The sequence below is a fragment of the Lupinus angustifolius genome, chromosome LG14 (genome assembly GCF_001865875.1).
Source record: "Lupinus angustifolius cultivar Tanjil chromosome LG14, LupAngTanjil_v1.0, whole genome shotgun sequence".
NCBI lineage: Eukaryota > Viridiplantae > Streptophyta > Magnoliopsida > Fabales > Fabaceae > Lupinus > Lupinus angustifolius.
Genome location: NC_032022.1, coordinates 13,702,816 through 13,726,155, shown reverse-complemented (window position 1 = coordinate 13,726,155; position 23,340 = coordinate 13,702,816). Strand labels below are relative to the sequence as shown.

The 23,340-nt window shown below is 33.1% G+C and overlaps 3 protein-coding genes, 1 long non-coding RNA gene and 1 pseudogene across 5 annotated transcripts; 1 reads left to right on the top strand and 4 right to left on the bottom strand.

Annotated features, from left to right (window-relative positions):
• Positions 44 to 3,697, bottom strand: LOC109326948 (serine/threonine-protein kinase PEPKR2-like). Of its 2 annotated transcripts, XM_019559883.1 has the most exons (4): positions 3,451 to 3,697; positions 2,245 to 3,122; positions 1,284 to 1,580; positions 285 to 643 (listed from the first exon to the last, which is right to left on the bottom strand). In XM_019559883.1, the coding sequence occupies exons 2-4, from the start codon at positions 2,999 to 3,001 to the stop codon at positions 285 to 287; spliced, it is 1,413 nt and encodes a 470-aa protein (XP_019415428.1). In that variant the 5' UTR covers positions 3,002 to 3,122; positions 3,451 to 3,697. The 2 variants fall into 2 exon arrangements, with proteins under 2 accessions (XP_019415427.1, XP_019415428.1); XM_019559882.1 differs by having other exon boundaries at positions 44 to 643; positions 2,245 to 3,697.
• On the bottom strand, positions 4,704 to 9,381 carry LOC109327207 (pentatricopeptide repeat-containing protein At5g27460). Its single transcript, XM_019560277.1, has 4 exons — positions 9,265 to 9,381; positions 8,956 to 9,187; positions 5,910 to 7,277; positions 4,704 to 4,928 (listed from the first exon to the last, which is right to left on the bottom strand). Exons 1-3 carry the CDS (start codon positions 9,297 to 9,299, stop codon positions 6,036 to 6,038), a joined length of 1,509 nt encoding a protein of 502 aa, XP_019415822.1. The 5' UTR covers positions 9,300 to 9,381; the 3' UTR covers positions 4,704 to 4,928; positions 5,910 to 6,035.
• On the bottom strand, positions 12,922 to 23,326 carry LOC109327203 (annotated as a pseudogene).
• LOC109327202 (purine permease 1-like) lies at positions 13,484 to 16,147 on the bottom strand. The gene is made up of 2 exons (XM_019560273.1): positions 15,389 to 16,147; positions 13,484 to 13,881 (listed from the first exon to the last, which is right to left on the bottom strand). Exons 1-2 carry the CDS (start codon positions 16,118 to 16,120, stop codon positions 13,528 to 13,530), a joined length of 1,086 nt encoding a protein of 361 aa, XP_019415818.1. The 5' UTR covers positions 16,121 to 16,147; the 3' UTR covers positions 13,484 to 13,527.
• LOC109327204 lies at positions 14,347 to 22,446 on the top strand. Its single transcript, XR_002105325.1, has 2 exons — positions 14,347 to 14,648; positions 22,260 to 22,446. It is a non-coding gene; the product is annotated as an uncharacterized LOC109327204 (long non-coding RNA).

Sequence of the window (23,340 nt, the reverse complement as noted above, 5' to 3'; positions counted from 1 at the left end):
TTACACAACTCACAAATTGCCCTAGTTAACACAAGCTGAGTTATGGCCTATGTGATGCTTATACTATGTGAAATCATAACATTCCATTTGTGAAGCCAAGATGCAGCAAGAGCAAGAACAGCAGCAGTCATGCATTATGCTATTTACATATCCTGTACAATTATTAGTTTTCTTAGTTAATCATCATTAGGTTTGATGATTACGGGGTTAACGTGGCATTATCAGCATTAAATCCACTTTTGCCGACAAAACAGTTCAGAAAGTGGCGTCAACCTACCAGTAGGTCAAAATGCTTTACAGAGATTGTTAGCCTTCATGTTAGATGAACCTTGCTGAACTATTATTGGACCTGTGGGACTACACAACCTGCTTCTCTTTGGTTCGGATATCCTCACATGTGAAATTGCTGTGGCGAGGGCATCGATCGACACACATTCATCCTCCTCATCATCTGAATTGCAACTTTCAGAGGATGAAACCTTGCTGATGGAGCCATTGTCATCTACCCTGCTTCCTCCTAACCTAGACTCGGGTGTAGCAAAAATTTGTCTGCTACAAGTGGCACTGTTTTGGTGCTTCAATTTTGTTCTGATGGGCAGCGTACCCAATGTACGCGCTGTGTAGAACAGTATCCAAGGATGCCCTGAAATTGAACCACCGAATGTTAATTTAACATGCAAACAATTTTAAACTATCAAACACCTATATAAAGTATTGCCATTTTTTCTTCTAAAAAACATTTGTAGAACAAACAAGAGCATCATACGTAGAAGAGGAGCATGCCATAAAATTAACGAAATACATATTCAAGGAAAAGGCTCTTCAAAAGTGAGTGTCTTCTACATTGAGCAAGGATGTATCCATTCTTAGATCATTTAGTTAGTTGAGATCTCTAAGCATTTTGATAAATCAAGGGTTGAGACATGCTCAATTTAAGAGACAAACTCACTTTAAAAGCCTTGTCCCAGATTCTTATAAGAAAAAGTAAAAGATAAAATACACAAGCAGGTATGTAAGGGTATAAGCACAACCAATCAACTGCTAGTCAAGGATTTACCAACAAACTTTGTTGGGACCTGCCAAATCTTCTATTTACTAAAAATCCTTGTGATAGCAAATGATTTATTTTCACGAGAACCTGGATCTATTATCTATTTTAGTTATATGGAATAATGAGAGGGGAGAGAGCATGCAACAATTCTTGATACAAGCATGACGCATCATCAGGGAAGATAGACAAAAAACAGGGAACCTAATACATTCATAATATATCATGAACTTACTAAGTACTTCATCGGCTGAAATCCTTGTTGAAACATCCCGTGATAGCATTCTCCCAACAAGGTCCCGTGCAGGTTTAGAAATTGATTCCCACATCCCTGTTTGGAAATCTAACTTGACATTCTTAATAGCCTCAAAAACTGCGTCCAATGAATCTCCTTGAAATGGAAGACCACCAACCAACATAGCATGCAGGAGCACTCCAGCGCTCCATATATCCACCTTTTCAGAGTATCTGCCCGACAATACTTCTGGGGCAACATATGCAGGGCTTCCAGCCAAACCAGTCAGGTTCTGACCTGAGATACAAATTTTTAGTTAGTAAGACGATGCTTTAGCAAGTAAATGTCTGCTATATGCAGTTCATTTAAAAAAAAGCTGATTCAATTGCATTATTGATATTTGCATCTGCTTAAAGCAAACAATGTGCAACTACTGCAACAACAGTTAGGTTCAAACTGATATGCATTTACTTAAGACCACCCATATCCTCAAATTGTGAACACATTTGTCAAGGAATGATTGAACAGAGAAAACTGAAAAGATAACCATCTGAAACCCTTCCAATTTTTACTCCTATGAACAGGGTGACATTAGTGAAAAAGATCCAACAGATGCAAATTACAAAGGGTTGCAAAATCTTGCAAAATTCACGAATGAAAAGAATTGCAATTATTGCCAAAATCCAACTAATGACTGCTTTTTGTTGAAAGCTTATTATGATGAATTCTGTCAAGTTCTATGATACCATAGGTAAATGACAAAAAGTTAACAGACCCAAACAGACAAAAACATGATGCAGAAATAATAGCTTATGTGCCTAGGCCCAATACATTTTTTGATGAATAGATACCAACTTCAATAGATATTTACATGAGACAAGTTCGGAAAGAATTCTATCAAAGCCATATATACACACATCCATACGAAAAACGATCATCCAAACAAGTTTCAGATGTTAACCTTCAGAAATTCTCATGGCCAGGCCAAAATCTGCCAGCTTTATTTTTCCTGATGCCGTGAGCAGAATATTCTCAGGTTTGATATCTCTGTGCACAACTCCCATGTCATGACAATACTTGATGACCAACATCACTTCCTTGAGTACATTAGCAGCCCGCTGTTCAGAATATGGACCTTCCTTAACCATTTGATCGATCAGTCGTCCCCCAGAGCACAATTCCATCACAAGATGAAAACACTCTGCTTCTTCATACACTGCTTGCAGTGTCACAACCCCAGAATGCCCAGACAGATGCTGCATTATCTCCACCTCTCTGTGAACTGTCTCCTCCCCTTTCTTCAGAGTCTTACATGCACATTCTGCTCCGCTAACCCTGGACCGACACAACAAAACAGACCCAAATTTGCCTTGCCCAATTGTTTCACCAGAAACATAATCATCCTCGATCTTCTTCTTCCTGCCCGTCTGTGTAGCCACTTCAATGCAACCTATATTTCTCTTGATACCTCTTTTGGGTGTGTTCAAGGACGATGTCCCACAAAGTGGAGCAGTGACAATGCCTGCAAGTCTACTTTTATAGGAACCGGTCAGCTCAGTGTCAGCATCTTCTTTACACCTCTTCTTCAACCTCAAACAATCCTCCAGCGAGTAATGAGATTTCAATTTTGACGATGTAGTAGAACCATGATTCGAACGCACAATATCGGGCAGATCCGATGATGCATCAGCCTCACTTCCTTTCCTTTTCTTCCTCATAACACCAGCTACCAAATTATCAGCACTTTCAATCTTCTCAAGATCACATCCTCAGAGCACAAAAAACTCAGATATTCACCAAGTTGTCCAATCTGTGCAAAACAAACCAGTGGGTTTTCGTCTACAATAAAGATATAAAATATCAATCACATATATATTAACATGCATTTTCAGAAAGTAAATAGAAACCCCAGAAACTCATTCACAAGGGAATGGCTTTAAACAACACCATTATATGGAAAAGGGGGGAAAGGAGGATTTTTCTTCTCTGGGTACCAAAATTAGGAAGAGAGGAACCAAAAACTGTAGTTTCCTTTTAGAATTAATTTAACATTGAATCTGAAGAACGCGAGCATTCCCTCCCTCCCAAAACTATATTGCATAAATGTTAAAAATAATAAACAATAATTGAAAGATAATAAGCATTTCACACAAGAAAAATAACGAACCCTTATCGGATCTGTTGCAAAAAAAAAAGAATGGGAAACTATGAAGATGAGGATATTGTACGAATAATTAGAGAAACGAAACAAAAGGGAAAATCCCGAAGAAGCGGTGTGAAGAATGGGGGAAATTCGGTGAATAAAACCCTAAAAATTTCGGATCGAAGATTTGGGGGAATCCTTGGGAATAAGATTAGCACGCGAAAAATGAAAGACTCTCTTTCACTTTCTCTCTCTTCTGTTTCTGTGTCCGAGGTTTTTGTCTTTTTTTTTCCTCTTTCTATTGAACTGACGTGTCTTCTTTGTATTGGATCGTGTTTCTTACTTTGTGGGGAGATATTATGCGCTGGGTGCTTCACCGCCGTAATGGATCCATGTTTGGAGCATGTGTTTTTCTTTTTTGCTTCCAAATTTCTATGGATCTAAATAAAGAAAGTATTTAGTGAAAAAATAAATGTGCTCGATATCGATAACATTTATATTTATTTGGATGTTTTAAATAATATCCTCACCTAAAATCTTAGCGCATAATTTAGATAAACAGTGTTGATTGTTACTCATGTCCATTTCAACTTACATTTTTTATTTTTTGTTTGTTGGTATTGTACATGATATAAAATAGCAAAAAATAATTAGATTTTTTTATTAAAAATTGACTTAAAGTTGAATTTATTACAATTTATAAGAATGTAGTTATGGTTGTTGAATTTTTTATTAGCGTTTTGACCCAATGAGACCCACAACCCGAATTATTTGATATTTTGTGGAAAAATTAGCTCTTAAATTTTTTTCTTGCGAGTCTTATACTTAGGGTATATTCTCTCTTTTTATTTATTTTGTCTCTAAAACTTAATAAATTCTTATGAATTTGATTTCCCATTCCAAAAAAATTGATGCTTAGTTCATGCTTGATATGTGTGTATGACCATAAATAAACAGGCCAGAACTATACTATACTATCTGAGTCTGGGTGTGGAAGGCAATGTGAACTGTCATCAATCTTTCTATATTTAGTGACACCACCAAGTTGTATGTAGTACTATACTATCTTTATGTTGAAATCAAAGAAGCACATTCAATGATCTTTAACAAAATAGTGGAACTGGCTGATGAATGGAAAAAACTTGTAGGTTGGGGTTGGACCGAAAAGTTGTATGTTTTGATCAATGATAGAGATGGAAGACCAAAATTGTGAATACTAACAGTTATTTGCACTTCAAAATGCATCTTTGTTAGGTCGAGTAATAGTAGATCAATTGAAAATTCAATTCTTTGAACAAATTAATAACATAACAGTATCGTCATTTGCCCCACTTAACAGGTTTATGAATACGTATTTACAGAATACAAAAATGAGAAGGGAACATGTTGCATAAAGAATTAAAGAGTAAAGTGAAAAGGCAATGAGTATGGGGAAGGAAGTTTCTTATCAACTGTAGTTTGTTCTCCTTCAATTGGTTGGTGGCCATCCTCTTTCTCATATTCTGCAAACATACCATAAGCTTAATGTTATTAACATACACAGTGAATTACACTCACACCCCCTGAGTTTTAATGAAATTACACAAATCATTCATACTCTTTTAAAACCTACACAAATCACCCCTAATTATACATATACATTACACTCAGTACTCCTGTAAGAGATATAAATGTAATTTCTTAAACAAAAATAGTGACGAGTATAATTAAGTCAAACAAAATATGGTATATTGTAGAGACAATTCCAAATAGTATAAAACTTGATGTATATTCATTATTTTTTATTCGTTACAAACTGCATCAATAATTCTAAAGAAGTGTTTTAATTACTTTCATACTATAACTAACCAAAATAAATAATAGACATCGACTCTTATACCATTTGGACTTGTCTTCACATTATACCATATTTTGTTTGACTTAATTATATTCGTCATTATTTTTGTTTAAGAAATTACATTTATCTAATTATAATTAGGGGTGATTTGCGTAAGTTTTAAAAAAGTCCGGGTGGTTTATATAATTTCACTAAAATTCAGGGGATGTCAGTGTAATTTACTCTAATATATATTAGGTTGAGTTTCGATAATTGAAAAGATGAAAACTGGTAAATATGCTGATAAAAAGGTACCACAGGGACCTATATTTTTTGTTCTGCAAGTTAGCATCTTATTACGGATAACACAACAACAAAGACAAAAAGGTTTTTCTCTAATCTTAACTGAAATCACTAAGACTAATGTTAACCATGCTGATATTACTGATTTATAGTAAACCATATTTCTTCGAGTTTAAGGGAAATGAACTTCAAAATTAGAGGAACATAGATATTGAGGCATCTAGTATGCTGATAATATGTACGAAGGACAAAGCAGATCCTTCCAACTTTTATATGACATTGTTGCTTATTGGTTTCCTCGTTCGATTAAATAAATACCATAGGTATGAAAAAAAATAAGTTTTCTATTAAGAAAAGAAATTACACCATAAATGAAAGTGACTCCAAGTTACTGCTTTACCTCCAAACAATTCCTCCTGAAGACATCCACAATACGAACTACTCTCAGGAGGAACAAGCAATCAGGAAAACATAGAGGATTTGATGTTACCTACCCAGTGAAGGCGTTAAGAATGGAAAGTGTCTCACTATCCATCTCAACTTTATCTTTGTCCATCATTTTAAGGATATGGAAAGGTGGTTTGTTAGCAGAAATGTGCATTCTAAGCAATATTTTATACAACAGTAAATTCCCAAGACCAATATTGTGGACTTCTGTAACATACTCATTTGCATAATCAAAATTTCCCTGTTTCTCCAAATACTCTGCAATGGCTAATACAAGTCCTTGTGGTGGCCTCCAATCACAATCCTTTAACAAAGCCAAAGCTCTCTTCATGGCAATTATAGCCTCATCCATTTTTTGGTTTTTAACAAATCCTTCAATGAGAATCTCCCATGTCTTATAGTTTGGACAACCACCCCTCTCCAATGTATGGATATGTAATGCTTCAGCTTCTTCTATTAATCCATTCCGCACATATGCACCCAAAAGAACATTAGAGACTCTGATATCGTATTTCTGACAATTAGACTCCCATTCTCTGAAGATTCTCTTGGCTTGTACAATGTCCCCAAGCTTCACCATGCATGTTAGTATGCTAATGTAGTTAGCACAACTGATTCTTCCACTAACTGCCTTACTAGCTTCCCATAGCCGCAATACTCCCTCCTTTTCCTTCAAAGAGGCATATAGTGTTATGAGAAAGAAATAACCAAGACGGTTACAGGTAGATAGTTTCTTTTCTGCATATCTGAGAACCTGAATGGCTTTGTCAGATTGTCCTGCTTTAATGTAGACATTGGCTAAAGTAGCAAGACTGCTCCATCCCACTTCAATATTCTCATTATTTTGTATTACTCTAAAAATTGACTCTACAGCTGCAACACTGTCCCCTCCTCCCTCGCTGCAAGCATTCATCCAAAGATTGTAGGACAAAACATTGCATGGTACTCTATTTCGCTTCATTTGCTGAATAACAAGGGGTACCTTACTGTACTCACATGTGGCCAAATACAGTTTCATCATCTCATTATAAGGGTGAGGGCTCACCATTAGCCCCAGATCATAGAGCTTCACCATGAAAGTCTCAGCTTTACTAGTGTCCCTATCTCTTACATAACCACGCAGGAGGGCGAGACAGGCAGCTTTCTTCGAAGCTGAATCAGGTATACTCATAAAGTACTCTTCAGCTTCCAATAGACCATACATTTTAATGATTATTTCCAATTTCATAGCATGATCAGCTGGGGCTAGATGAAAATTCTTCTGGTTTTCCATCCATTTTAGTACCTGTGCAAAAAATAATTAACCAATTTAAATTGCTTAGAAAATAAAATAGACACTTCCTCATATCACCCGTAAATTGCATTACAATGACAGAACCCTTAACCAGAACATATACATTATGCAAATCTATAGAGTTTCAATTTCTGATTGTGACCAGAGGCAGTTGACCCCAAAATGATATAGTGATATAGCAGATTGCGGAGTAATCACTACAACGAAGATGGAGAGTACAATGCAAATAATTTGTACTACACACGTAATTGCCCAAAACTGTACTCAAAGTTCTCTTAGCTTAAAGGTACAATCATCATTAACCTGAGGCATGGCTGATAACAAATTCAATAATAAACATTAGAAATAAAACGTTCAGCACCAATTCGTAGATATATTTAAGCCTCTAAGGCATAAGTTAAACATTCAACACTTGAACAATGAACATAAGCAGTTATTCTCCTTATTCCTCAATCAGAATCATCATCTGCAAGATCTTACAAGTTCTCTTCATCACTGCCGCCTTAGCAACTGCTACACATGAAAATCTCTTCTTTGGCCTCTTCACTTTCTACATCATCCGCCTCTTCTTCCTCTTTGTCTTCAATTAAATCCCTTGCCTTAGAGCTAGAAGGGCTTGAAGTCACTGCCTCCTTCAAACTTATTTTCTGCCAGGTTCTGCTGTAGGCTCTCCAGCCCTGACGACTTCAGCAACAGCTCCCCAAGCAGCTTCTATATCTCCACACATTTCTCCCACCAACCACTCATTACAATCATCAATGTCATTTAGGAGAATGGGGTCAATCACCAACCACTAACATTCTTTTTTGCAATTTATACAATAGATTCATTCTAAGAAGAGTACCAGATTTGAGCATCAAAAGTTGCAAGACTTGGTTTTCATTAAGTATAACCAAGGTACTGGTTCAGCTGCAACTTCTGCCTAGGAATGTATCTAGATTTGGAGTGGTGTTTTTAGCACTTCATGTCATCATTGTCACGGCATTATGGATATATATGTGTGTGTGTGTGTGTGAATATCTATAGTATTTATATACATATTAATAAGTGAGATCTTACAAGTCGTGTTACGACCCCACGTTTATGATCTTTGACTATCCTCTATCCTAAGTAGAATATTAACAGTTTTTTGGACCTCTTCCTCAACACCATCTCCCTCCAATAGCATCTCCTTAAGTTCAAGGGAACACTTGTTACAAACATCTTCAAATCCACTTGTCCCAATCTCGAGTCTGTTCTCTCTAAGAATCCCACCAGTAATGACTTCCTCCAATAAACCACATCTCACCTCACTCCTCATGTTGTCACCTACGAGACTAGAAAAATGGCTTGAATCGCCGCAGCACCAGGCTGGAAGAGATGTGTTGGTTGAATTGCGAGCAGAGGAGTGAGTGTGAGGGTTTTACACCGCAGTGAATGTGTTTTTGTGAAGGGGAAATGTTTCAAACCCTAAAAACGGTTCTGATATCATGAAAAACTCCCTAAAAGGTGAGAGCAACTGGGAGGAGCAAATTTGGTTTTCACTTGTGTGAACCATCGCGTGCGCGATATAACCACTACGGCGGCGCGATTGGCAGCGATAAACAAACTACTCAACTATGGTCCTAATTCTAACTATGAATCAAAAGTTGCAATAATTATTATATCAGAAATCAAAATAAAATGCAACCTCAAGTGCGTGGTGATGGCGCTTCGATTTGAGGAGTATCCTGGAAATGCGACTAAGTTCGAAGTGTGAAAGTTTGTTGCCTTGGTCCACCCAATTTTGAAGCGCGGGAATTGCACTTCTTGTAGGGGATTTGAGTCCTAAGATTCGGTTCTTCAATCTGTGCAGGAATGACTCATCCGATGTAGAAGCGACGGAGCTCCAATGGCTTCGTGCGCCGAAAATGAAAGTGATGCTGAAAATTTTGAAAGTTAAGTGTGGTGATGGAACGGTTGTTGGAGAAGAGTTATGGAGAGGTTGAGAGCGGCGTACCGTTTGATTGCGGCGGAGAAAACGCGGTTAGCCATCGAAAAGCTACGGTGTCGAGAGTGAAAGCAGATGATGGACTCGTTTGGTGTTAATGTTGGGATAGGGGATTAATCAATTTTGTCACTCTTTTTTTTTTTTTTATACCAGCAGTAGTGTGAGGTGGACTAGATTGTCAACAATTCAGTGTATTAATTCGTTATGTAAAAAGATGAAAAAATATATTTAATAATATAAAAAATAAAATTAATATTTTGCTATTGGCTAATAAATATCGTGCATAGAAAATCGAAGCAACTTTGGTTCTTTCTTGAAATCAAACTTACCTTACCAAGGCCTAATAGGAATGAGTTCAGCCGACAAAAAATATGTTTTTATAAGAGAATTAAGTATCTTCTGGTATAATAAGATAAATTATTTCTTCCTGTTAGTGAAAGAAATTATGACATATTTCATCATTTTCTATAAAAATATTTTTAAAAATAAATAAAATAGCACATATGTCACATTTTTACTGGCTAGATGAGATAAGTTATCTCCTGGTACAATGAGATACATTATTCTCTTTTATCAACAATAAAACATTCAATGTATTTCTGGCTCTTTCTTAACTTTTCTTAAATATTCTAAATCCAAATGCAGATAGATGCTAATGAAGTCTTCTATTGGATATGGCATATTGATTTGCTTTCGATAAGGATTATTCTTTTATTTTATATATTTAGGGTGAATTTGGTTAACTAAATAATTAGTTAAATGCTCATTAATAAGCATGTGCAAGTGTCCAATTATGGAGAAACAAACTATTTTCATAATACTATAGTAATTATAGAGTATGTTTTACTAATTGTTGAAAAGTAAGTCTCATATCATCTATTTCATTGTCTTAAGAATGGTTTAAATACATGTTGAGTTACTCTTCTCATTACCAATTGGTGTTGAGATGAAATCTTAACATGGTATCAGAGTCAGAACCCAACTTCTTTCCGGAGTAAATCACATATCACCTACATTATTTTCTTGGGAATTATTATATACATGTTGAGCTACTTCGAGATGGAACTTTAACACTAATACATTCTCTACCTAGGTTTTACACTATTTGACATGTACAAGTATTCAATTTAAATTAATTTTTCATCAACTCCAATATTTTAGTCAATACATCCTTGACACATAACTAAGCACGATCTAAATTTTTAAAATTTATTTTTCTACGAAAACTTTAAAAGGTGAAATTTTTAGATGAAGAAATTATGGGTTATAACATGCAATGAGTTTATATCACTTGAATTTAAAATTATTAGTTTGATAAATTTGAGCTGAACATTATCTTGTTCAATGATACTGATTAAGAAATATAAGAAAGGTTTTAGATATGTTAAAAATAGAAAATATGTCATTTGTTGTTTTGTGACTTTTTTGTAAGGAGCCTTTTAATTTTTTTGTGAGGATCATCATATGAAAACATTGACTCTCAACTTATTTTTTTGCCATGTCTTTATTTAGTTTCTACTAAATCCTAAATTTTGGACACCAGAGTACTGATATAATGGTTCAGTAATTAAACCGCATGTCGGTTAAACTGGACATACCTACTTATATTTATATATATATATTATATATATAAGTCTATAACAAAAAAATCTCAAATAGGTAGATACTCAAATTTATCATCTATATTTATAATCTACTCAAAATTCACATAAACAAACAACTTTAAGTCTTTAACAAATTCAAAGTCTAAATTAAAAAATATATATCAATCCAAAAGTATCACTTAACAACCGCAAAATATAAATAAATGACACAAGTTCACAATTCACTCTATAAAACAAATAAATTTGGAGTTTTAGCATTTAACACCAAGTAGTCAAAGTTGTCTCATATGAATATTATACTTTTCCACCAAATCCAATCTTCAGACAGTACTACAAGATTACAAAAAATGTCGCTGAGATTACAGATGAATATTATGAACCAAAATGTGTAATCTAAGAATGTCTTGGAAGCATGTGCCTTGGAGTGTTAAATGATTAGAAAGATAAGTCACCTTGTAATGGGTTTTTAAATTTTTAAGTTTTAAAAAAAAAACAAATGTGTATAAACCGGCTGGTTTAGTAAAATACCGGCCGGTTCACCAGTTTTGACCAATTTTGACCGGTTTTGATACTTGGCCGGTTCAATACCTGTACCGTATCAGTTAGGGGCCCGGTTCACCGATTTTCCGGTTGAACCGGCCGGTACAATACGGTTTTTATAACAATATTGGACACTATTCATGTGAATATAGGTATTGGTATAGTTACGATGTTTTTCATAAATTATAAGTTATTCTCATATTTTTAAATAAATTTATTTTTAATATATATTTACATATCGATAGATATTTCATGTTTATTGCTTCACATTCTTATTTTATGTTATTAATTATTTTTATTAATTATTCAATTTTTATATATTTTATTTAGATTTTAGAGGATTAAAAAAAAATTGGTATTGGAATATGTCGATAGAGAATGATGTGGGACAGCATTGGGCCAGAAACCCATAATAATGTGGGGTGAAAATGGCTCCATTGGTATTTGGCAAGATATTCATAATGAAGTGTGTCCGTGTGTGTTTGAACGTATGCACTAAAAGAAATTCCGATATATTTTTGAAGGTTAGTTATTCAATATAGTTATTATGGTAGATACAAAATCTTGACGTTGATATATATAGAAAACAAACAAAAAATACACGAGCGTGATATTGATACGATTTCCTAATCTCCTTTTCACATATAGTTATTAGAACATGGTTTTCTACACCCTCTATAATATTTCCTACTGAGTCAAAGCTCTCTTAGGAAAATATACGGGAATGGTATGCCACTCCACGTGGCAGAGCTTGTAATTGGTTGAAAAAATATATTTAAGTTAAAAAAATTAAAAATTAAATATTTTCTAACCAATCATAAATAGTGATACATGAATCGTACATTTTTACGATACAGCAGATGTTCACCCAAAATATATATATATATATATATATGGTTTGAAGTGGTTCATTAGTTGAACCCATAACATGTGTGGGGGTGATAATTGATGATATTAACATTGGTTTCATGTCAATTTGTAAACCTGAAATCAGAAAATTCCAGAACCAACTATTACCTTCAAATAGCTGCACTCAAATTATCATATTTGAAATTGATATAGGATATTTATGGATTAGTTAATTTCACTTTATTTGTAATTTATCTATATCCATTAGTTATTGGTTAAATTATCATGTTATCGTTGTAACAATTTTTTATTTATATAATAAATTATTTAGGATTAACTCAAATGGAGTTTGACTAATATTTAACTATGCTATCATAATTAAACCTCTACATAAATTACCTAGAAACTTTTATACAAATAATTATGCCTGTTTGAAAAAAACATTTTAATGGACAAAATATTTTTCTTATGAATTAAACACGGACAAATGCACATATCACAATTACTTCAATCATTATTCTACAAATATTCTTGCATATGATTTGTTCAATATATTTAAGTGGCTATCTCGAATTCGAGCATGCAATTGCATTAAAAATTTAGAATAGGCAACATAATTATTTTAATTGTCATGTTTAACATAGATCTAGATTTGTTGGTGCCCATTGTAGTGTGCACAAACCAAATGGTTTATGCAGGAAAATCAAGGAGAGTTCCTCCTAAAACACTAACAATATAATTTTGTTAAAGTAAAAGGAAATTAAATCTTGACAATAAAACCCTCAAGTGGAACTTATATTGTACCTGTTGGAACCCAAAAAAAAATCCAAGAAGGAACATAAACACCACAAAGAATACACAACAACAATTTTTTGATAATTAAATATATTAATAAAGGTACAAGAAGTGTCAACTCATTACATTATACGTTACAAGAAAGGTCAATACAAGGAGCATGGTCTATGCACTATTGTGCACAAGAATAATAATTAGAGGCAACAAATTTTGAAAACCATAACCAAAATATAACCAAAATGTAATTTGAATTAAATCCATAATTTGGATATAACTAGCTTTCCTCGAAAGATTATCTCATTCTTCATACTCAAAACACACCAAATCACATAAAATCACAACATTATCTATATCAATTTCCCTTAATGAAATATACACAAAGAGTCGTGTAATCGAAGGAAATCAACAATAATATTTGGAATAAGAAGCTACATTTGTTATATCTTCACCTTAGTGAACCATAGTAAGAAAACATGCAATGAAATCATGGATTTTGAATAATAAGAGCTTGAGGTAGTTCTGTCTCAGGGATATGCTTTTTCTTTATTTTCTTGGCTTGCTTAAACTCACCATAAAAATAGGATGTAAAGCCCCAAAGGGAGAGTACTAGAGCAATCCCTTTTTCTACTTGAAAGCTCTCTTTGTAAAAAATAACAGCCAAGACTTGTGTTACGGGTAACAACACAGTAATTATAATAGCTGAAAATAATGATGATGCACAAAAGATCACCCCTATAGCTCCCAATATGTAAGATTGCCAGATTAATAGACATCCCGTTAATACAATATAGTAAATAGCTTCCCCAAGCTCAAATTCTTTCGCCTCTCTTGAAATTACCTGTAAATTAACACAGTCAAAACACAATAAATTAACCTTATAAATGGATTTTAATTGAAGATAGTAATCTAATCAAAGAAAAATATATAAATGGTGATCTACTGCACAAAAAATCTCACTTTATTGGGATATTACGGAGAGAATATATGTACCCAAGCATACAACATTAACTCTACAAGTAAAAAAATGTTTCTAAGAATGGATTTAATCAATAATACCCGGATCTTTTTAATCCTACTTTCTGAATCGGTCAAATACTGGTCTACTTATACGATCATGGCCCCTCACTGGATAAAGCACTATGCTCGTCAGAGCATAGACACAACAGAACCATCCAATACGTATAAAGTATTCCATGTCAATTTAGATAGACTTGACAGAACAACCCATCATAATTAAAACATATCATTTTAGAGTATATTTCATTCAACATCTCTATAAATACAAAAGCTCATTTATTAGGAAATTATGCTTACTTATATACATTTTCATACTCTCACTCTACCTTCTTATCTCTTTATTTTCACTTATACAATGCAATCCAAGACGGGTTTTTGTCCAGATTCATTAAAAAGAGGAGCTACGTACCACTCCCTGATTTTTTTCCAACATATAGGTGTTTATGTGTTTACATCTTTTACTTTGGAATTAAGTTATTACTCATCTACCCTTATGATTGGCAGCACTCATTTTGATTTCGAATCTGTGGGGTCCTACTTCCTGTCACCTTTTTTGGTATTGTACATATCACACTATTTGATAAAAGTGTTGATAAAACTAAGCTATCAATACAAATATATAAAGTTATAAATATTTATTTTTTTAAATAATGTGACACAGTGTGATTAGTTTAATACATATTTTAGGACATACATAAAGTATATTCTTTTAGTAGGAGGTAAAATATCTCATTGGAACATTAAATTCATCACATATGTTTTATTTAATTTTTTTTTATAAACGTATTTCTAAACACTATTGATTCTAGTGGAGGAAGGTAATAACTTACCTCCTAGATATTTTCTTCTCTTCAAATAACCCCAACCTTTTTCTTCACGGTCCTCTCCACCGGGTAACTTGAGAATATATGGTCATAAACAATACAACCCTATCTCCACTTGAGAGTATTGAAAAATATCTTTTTACTATAAACTATATTTTAAATATTGTTTTACATTATTGAAAATATGTGATCTTAATTAAAAAGAATTAAACGTTTATTAATTTTAATTTTATTGTCATTAGTACAAAACAAAATTAAAAATATAATATTAGACTAAATCTTTATTCATTTGACACATGTGAGGTATGTTCTCAAGGTTTTTATTTATCTAATATATTATTCTATTTTGAAAAATGCAAACCGTAGTTCCAATTAAAGAATATTTTAAGAGTTTGAATTAATAACCTATAAATGAGAAGAAAACAATCTTAGTGTTACATATATAAAGATTAACCCCCATTGAGAAATAGAGAATATATAAATATAGAGAAAATGGATAACAACCTTAAAGTCATTGTTGATGATCATCCCAATTGTACTAAATAGTGCAGCAAATAGACACGTGACAAATTGAATCTCCAACACTAGTGTGTAACTGATAACCACCTTAGTCTTGTTGTAAACCATTTCCATCAACGGCAAAATAACTCCATACAATGCTGAAGCCGTTAATGTCATAACAAGCCCCATTGCATATTCCTTGGTTGAAACACCTTCAGGACGATCACCACTTGCATGCAAAGCTAGAACCCCTGCTCCAAAGGTAAGCAAAACGACAGCGTTTATAGAATAAGCTGTGAACTTATGCTTCACCAAGAAGAAAGCAAATACGGCATTGAAAGCAAGTTGAGTTGCAAGAATGAGAGAAGAAGTAGATACTGGAAGACGAGATGAGCCATAGGCATAAAGATAATTGTCAAGACCGGTTAGTGCACCGATAACGGCGAAGGCTAAGAATAGAGATGTGTTCATGAACACTGTCTTTGTTTTTTTAGTTTCAGAAGTGGTGGTGGTGGTGGTGGAGATTTGACGGCGGCGGTGGATGTAGGAGATAATGAGGGGGAGTAGTATGATGGGGAAACCACCGGATTGGAGGAAGCTGCATAGCCAAAGGCGGTGGCCGCCATGGAGGAAGTAGAGGCGGAGTAATAGTTGGCCACCGGAGGTTCCTACGGCCAGAAAGATACAGCTTAGTATGAGAACAATTCTCTTCATGGTTCTATCTTGTTCTGCCATGGAACTACTTTACTTAGCTAGAAATAGAGTTCTATTGGTTATTGAATATGATTTTATGGAAGGCAAATAATTGGAGCAAATAAATCTTATCTCCACCATGCATGGACAAATAGTGTTGGATATTTCTATGTCTGTATACGTAAAATGATTGGTGGAAATTCAAATACAGTCTCCATACTACAACTGTGAGGTACTGGAGGAGTATTAGCTGTGTCACGTAAACTTATATGAGCCGACAATTACCATAACAACCTTGTCAGTTGTCACCTAACATGCGAATATTAACTTATTAGGTAAATATAGTACGGGGATGTGGCCAACTTTACAGCATTTCGCATTTTTTAATAGATTTTTTATTTCTACTTATGTATTCTTTAATTAAATTATTTGGGATTAATCAAATGTTATCTCCTTCTTTGTTTCAAATGTTATCTCCTTCTTTGTCTCAAATTAATTAGAATGTTAGTTTTTGTTTTAATTTTTTTTTATTCATTTGACAATATATAATTAGTTTAAGATATAAAATGACACACTATTAGAGACAAGTAATCTCTCTCCTTTTTTCTTCTTAATATGTTGGAAAGAAGAAAAGGGTGATAGAGGCTGAAGAGTCTACAGCTACATCAACACCATATGTTTATGTCAATAATATTATTTCTATATTTACAGTGAACATCCCATAGTGAACTTTTGGTAGGGAGCCTTTGTTTCTTTTCCCTAAATGTTACTACAAGAAAGGTACATAAATTATTAACATTAGTGTAATTGACAGCAAAGGACTTTAGGTTAGATGATTATGTTGGGATCGAGAGTTCACGTGAGAGATTTTTTCTTCTTTAGGATGAAGTATTTTTTCATGGACTAAGTGAAAAAATACATATAAATAGGTTAGATACTACTATATCTTGAACTAAAAAACTTATAATATTATGTCTATTGATTCATCCATTTATATATTTTTTAACTCAATCACTTCTGCTTAAACATAATGTAAAACTTATTCACTTCATAAACTCATATTTAAAATACTCAACTAATTACAATGAGAGCACCCCACGTAAACACCAAAATGTAAGGAGGAATAAGTGAATAACACAAGGTTTCTCAATAGAGAAAAAAGTTAATTACTTGTTTCCTTTTTCCTTTACTTAACAAATAAAAGTAACTTCTTTTGGAATTTGACTTTCCCACACTTTAGGATTTAGTGGGCATATATTAATTACTATTATATTATTTAGAAGTCAAGACTGTATCATAACAACTCCAGGAATATATATTATATAGGTGCAAACATATTATCATAGTCATAACCTTTATTTACTAAGCTGCTGAATCAATCAAAAGTTCCATTTTACCGGAAGTGCTCATTTTCAAATGATATATGCAATGTTGACAAGTATTCATTTTTTATTTAGCTATTTTAATAATTTAATCCATAACAATATTCGTACTCGTATGTGACTCACAAATACTTGTATTTTTTAGTTTCATCAAATTAATACCAAAGAGTCTGGTAGAATAAGAAAAATAGAGTTTGCCTATATCTCTTAGTTTCAATAGGACTGCTCCTAGTATTTTTAGCGATGCAACCCATTTAGTTAAGCAAATTTTTCTTCTTTTCACTCTAGTGGTGCAAGTCATCTTCTGTTCTTAAATGAACTTTGTCGCGCCCCAGTTTTCGGCTACACGACCTCATTAGAGTCGTCACTACATTTTTTAAATCAAAAAATGTAGAAAAATCTTTTGGCCCAATCACATTGGGCCTTGGACTTTTATATGCAGGTTCGAGAGTCGATTACACCCTAGTTGCCAGTTTGAACGATACTCTATTATATTGCATGAATTATTAATTGTGTGATTAATCAATTAATTATTATGAAGAAAAAAATTGTTTTTATTATTGTGTCTGACAAGAATGACCCCGGTCCTACGTATCCCTATTAAGGGAATCAAGGCTTACGTAGCTCTTTAGGTAGAAAAAGTTTATTTTGTTGGGTTGATTTTATTTCTTAAAAAAAAATTAAAAGTTAAATTATTATTTTTTAAAATGAGTGAAGTATAGCCCTTATGTCCAATACTGCATCTCATATTAAAACTTAGTTAAGAAATTACATTTTATTTATTAAAAAACCATTTTTTAATATGAGCGAAACATAACCCTTACGTCCGGTACCGCATCTCATATCTTAATATTGTGGAAATATGGTTTCAACATTTTTTACAAATACAATAATTATATGACATATCATTATCAAATTTATTACACATGTAGATGAAACAGAGTAGAGGTGATGAACAAAAAAAAATAGATAGATGTAAGAAATTGGACTTACCTGGACACATGAATCAACATCTTTTAATTGAGAACAAAGACCCACAGTCAGAGAGAATGTTTAGACCAACTCAACACGTCCATGTATGCATTGGGCCTGTGTGATTCCAATGACTCGACAATTATTCGCAAGACTCGATGACATATACGAATTTTGACATTGTTAGATGATGATTATTGTTTTTGGTGGTGTGATTTTTGGTGGGATGATTTTGGATTGTTGTATGAAAGGTAATGTTGAGAGTAAAAAATGATTGATGAATGAATTTGTTTGATTGTTGTTGATGAGAGATTTTGTGGTTGTTGTGGATGAGAGATTTTGTGGTTGGAAGATGATGTTTAGGGGGATTGTGGATTCGTTAGGAAAGAAAAAATGGTATGAGCATTTTTGGCTTTTTTTCTCCCCCCTTCTTAAGGGGAAGACCCCATCTATTTGTAGTCAAAGGCATATGAACACCAATTAATTCCTAGGATAACATTAAGGGATTATGATTTTTTTATAATTCCCAATCTGATTTTTATCCCACTTAAATGCAAGTTTTAATAGCCAAATTTTCATACTCAATCAATGTATTTAATTCCATCGCATGACCAAATTGCAAAAAAAATCAATCAACACCCAAATCTTTTCAAAATTCAAATCTCCATAATAATGATTATTAAAGCTCGAATTACAAATATTTGATTTTATTCTCATGACCTTCAATATTCAAATTTCAATAATGATCATGAAAATATTTGATTTTATTTGTCATTCAAATGGATCATTCATTAAATATTCATATCTCCTTTATCTCTTTATTTGCTGGAAATAATTTTCCTTTCGAATCAATTGAAATAAAATTCATTAAGTGCTAATGAATTCATTTATTTGATTTGATTACCCCTCTTCTAACAAAAGTTAATTCATGGAATCTAATCGGATTCACATAAAATATATATTTGAGTTGATGAAATTTATATCAAAAAATATTTATTGAAAATTTGGTTTTATTGAAATATTTTTTGGCGGAACAAAATTGGGTATTCACAAACTTCACAAGTGAGCCTTGTTAAAATCTACTTTTAATTGTACTCACTCAAACAAACATTGTTAAATGTATATTTTCTACTTTTAGCATTATTCACATAAATGAGTTATTAAATATCTACTTTCAACAATGTTTACTCAAGCAAATACCGTTAAATGTTGACTTTCAACATCGCATACTCAAACATGTATTACTAATTGTCCGCTTTTAACATTGCTTACTCAAACGAACACTGTTAAATGTCTATTTTTTTTTTTACTTTTAACAATATGCTCAACAAATGAGCTTTGTTAAATGTATATGTTGGAGTTTTAATATGAAGATCTACCACTTTCTATAAATTTGAAGAAAATAGAGTTATTATATTTTTTTTCCATTTTCCTTGTTAGTTAATTAATATGTTTTCCTTTTCCCCTTTCTTTATTTTTTTTGTTATTATTTTAAGGCCTTTATACAAATAAGATTTATACTCTAATTAGATAACAATTTTCTATGGACAAAAAATATCACTCCCAACAACACCAAAGTTTACAAGTAGTCTATTTTTTATTAAAGACTACCATTGCGTACAAAATTTAGCATGTAGAACTTGATCATTTTTTTGGTAAGCAAATATATTAGATAAGAGTAGAAGGGTGTTAACCAATTACAACTTAAAAAAAGATCAATACAAGCTTAGAGATTAATATATTATTGAGGAAAAGTGTTAGAAGAAAATCTCATATTTTTTTGGATAACCATAATCAAAATCTAATTTGAATTAAATTCAAAATCTGAATAAAACTAATATTTTTTCCTCTAAATATGACTTCATTCCTTATACACCAAATCGACCAAATAACATTGAGCCAAAATATTCTTTACAAAGATTACAATTTTTACATAGAGTTATGAATCTGCAGCAATTACACAGTCGGAATCATTTTTACAACATGATATTTTTAATTGTCATGTTTAACATAGATCTAGATTGGTTGGTGCCATTGTAGTGGGCAGAAACCAAATGGTTTATAGTCTTAGACGGGAAAATGAAGGAGAGTTCCTCCTAAAACACTAGCAATATAATTTTTTTAAGGTAAAAGGAAATTCAAGTGTAACATATATAGCAAAGGAACAAATGCCACAAAGAACACCCAACAACAATTGCTATCTTCACCAAGCTGAACCCTAGTAAGAAAACATGCATTGAAATCATGGATTTTGAGTAGTAAGAGCTTCAAGTAGTTCTGTGTCTAGGATATGTTTTCTCTTTACTTTCTTGGCTTGTTTAAACTCGCCATAAAAATAGGATGTAAAGCCCCAAAGGGAGAGTATTAGAGCAACCCCCTTTTCAACTTTAAAGCTCTCTTTGTAAAAAATAACACCCAGATTTGTGTTATGGGTAAAAACACAGCAATTAGAATACCAGAAAGTAAAGATGATGCACAAAAGATGACCCCTACAGCTCCTAGTAGGAAAGCCTGCCAGAGTATTAGACTTCCCGTTAACACAACATAGTAAATAGCTTCCCCAAGTTCAAATTCTTTCGCCTCTCTTGAAATTACCTGTAAATTAACATAGTCAAAACACAATGATTGATCTTATAAATGGATTTTAATTAAAGATAGTAATCTAATCAAATAAAAATATAAAAATGGCAATCTAGTATACAAAAATCTAACTTGTTGAGATACATAGAGGATATATGTACTTCAGCATACAACATTAACTCTAGAGTAAAAAAATGTTTGCAAGATAGGATTTGAATCAATAACATCTTGACTAGTAAAGAACTTATTATTACAGCAAGAATTACTATTAGAGAATATAATTAAAAATTTAGAGAAAATAAATAACATTTGTTTCATCCCACACCGGTCAAACATTGATCGACTTATAAGACCATGGTTCATTGTTAGGTGAATAAGATATGACCTATATGGTTGTCGATCACGCCTTTATGACTGACCTAACCTAGGAAATGACGACATTGACAAGTTGTGGTTTAATTGGCACCTATAAACCATAGAGTTATGCTACATGATTGATGCACCGTCTGAACAATATAGACTTTGGTACATAGCTGAACATATATATCATTTGAAAATATTGGCTACCCTATGTTACATGGAAGGAATGAGCCTAATATACGACTATAGGCAACCCGCCTTTGACAAAGCACTCTGCTAGTTAGAGCACAAACGCAGTAGGACTACCGAGCATGGATAAAGCAATTCACATTAGTCTAGACAAATCTGACAAGACAATTAATCATGATTAAAGTATCATATTTTTACTATGGAGTACATTTCACTCAACTTCGACGTAGTTCGTTCATGAGTAAGTTACTCATGTATATTTTCTTACTATTACTCTACTTTCTCTCTTCATATTTTTACTTATATAGTGTGGTCTAAGACCAGTTTTAACACAGATTCAATATGCAAATGAGAATTCCAGCTTATCAACTCCACATAAAAATAACTTTAAACTAAATAATTTATAAATTTAAATATTTAAAGGTGTTTATGTGTTTACATCTTTTACTTTGCAATTAAGTTATTCCTCATCTACCTTTATATGGGATGACATTTAACATGTCACAATATTTTTTTGGTACTATCAAAGATATTTTTACACTTTTTTTGGTAAGGAACTAATTTATTTATGGATTCATGATCGTCTTTCCCAATAAGTGTCACTCTCAGAAATTGAATCACCGACTTTAAAAATTCAATAAGATATTACATCATTATACCAACGTCATGTAGTTACATGTCACACTATTTGATAAAAGGTTGAAGTCCTATTTAAAACTTGGATTCTGAAATAATAAAACAACCAATCCACTCGTATTCATTATTTACCAAAAGTGGCTATTTATATTATTTAAAATGACTACTTTATTTTAGGTCCCCAACTTTTTTCTTCACAAGCCAGCTAACGTGAGTATATATACACATAATCAATACAACCCTATAAATCAGAAGACAACAAATTTAGTGTTACATATATAAAGATTAACCCCCATGGAGAATATATATAAAAATATAAATAATAAATATAGAGAAAATGGATAGCAATATAATTAACCTTATAGTCATTGTTAATGATCATCCCAATTGTACTAAATAGAGCAGCAAAAATACACATGACCAATTGAATTTCCAAGACTAGTGTGTAAGTGATAATCTCCTTAGTCTTCTTGTAAACCATTTCCATTAAGGGCAAAACAAATCCATATAATGCTGAGGCTAGCAATGTCATAACAAGTCCCATCGCATATTCCTTGCTGGAAACACCTTCAGGACGATCACCACTTGCATGCAAAGCCAGAACCCCTGCTCCAAAGGTAAGCAAAACGACGGCGTTTATAGAATAAGCCGTGAACTTATGCTTCACCAATAAGAAAGCAAATACGGCATTGAAGGCAAGTTGAGTTGCAAAAATGAGAGAAGAAGTAGAAACTGGAAGCCGAGACGAGCCATAGGCGTATAAATAAGTGTCCAGACCGGTTAGTGCACCGATAACGGCGAAGGCTAAAAATAGAGATGGGTTCATGAACACTATCTTTGTTTTTTTAGTTTCAGAAGTTGTGGTGGTGGTGGTGGAGATTTGACGGCGGCGGTGGATGTAGGAGATAATGAGGGGGAGTAGTATGATGGGGAAACCACCGGATTGGAGGAAGCTGCATAGCCAAAGGCGGTGGCCGCCGTGGATAAAGTAGAGGCGGAGTAATAGTTGGCCACCTGTGTTGCCTACGGAGAGTAAGATACAGCTTAGTATGAGAAGGATTCTCTTCGTGGTTCTATCTTGTTCAGCCATGGAACTACTTTTCTTAGCTAGAAATAGAAATACAATCCTTTTGGTTGTTTGAT

Excerpts from the sequence above, each read along its gene's own strand:
- LOC109327202 (XM_019560273.1), bottom strand. The coding sequence starts at position 16,120 with ATGGCAGAACAAGATAGAACCATGAAGAGAATTGTTCTCATACTAAGC. Across the intron at positions 13,882-15,388 it reads TCATCAACAATGACTTTAAG|GTAATTTCAAGAGAGGCGAA; the intron begins GTTGTTATCCAT and ends GTTAATTTACAG.
- LOC109326948 (XM_019559882.1), bottom strand. The coding sequence starts at position 3,001 with ATGAGGAAGAAAAGGAAAGGAAGTGAGGCTGATGCATCATCGGATCTG. Across the intron at positions 1,581-2,244 it reads GGCCATGAGAATTTCTGAAG|GTCAGAACCTGACTGGTTTG; the intron begins GTTAACATCTGA and ends TTTGTATCTCAG. Across the intron at positions 644-1,283 it reads TTCAGCCGATGAAGTACTTA|GGCATCCTTGGATACTGTTC; the intron begins GTAAGTTCATGA and ends GTTCAATTTCAG.
- LOC109327207 (XM_019560277.1), bottom strand. The coding sequence starts at position 9,299 with ATGGCTAACCGCGTTTTCTCCGCCGCAATCAAACG. Across the intron at positions 9,188-9,264 it reads TTCTCCGCCGCAATCAAACG|CATCACTTTCATTTTCGGCG; the intron begins GTACGCCGCTCT and ends CAAAATTTTCAG. Across the intron at positions 7,278-8,955 it reads GCCATCACCACGCACTTGAG|GTACTAAAATGGATGGAAAA; the intron begins GTTGCATTTTAT and ends TTTTTTGCACAG.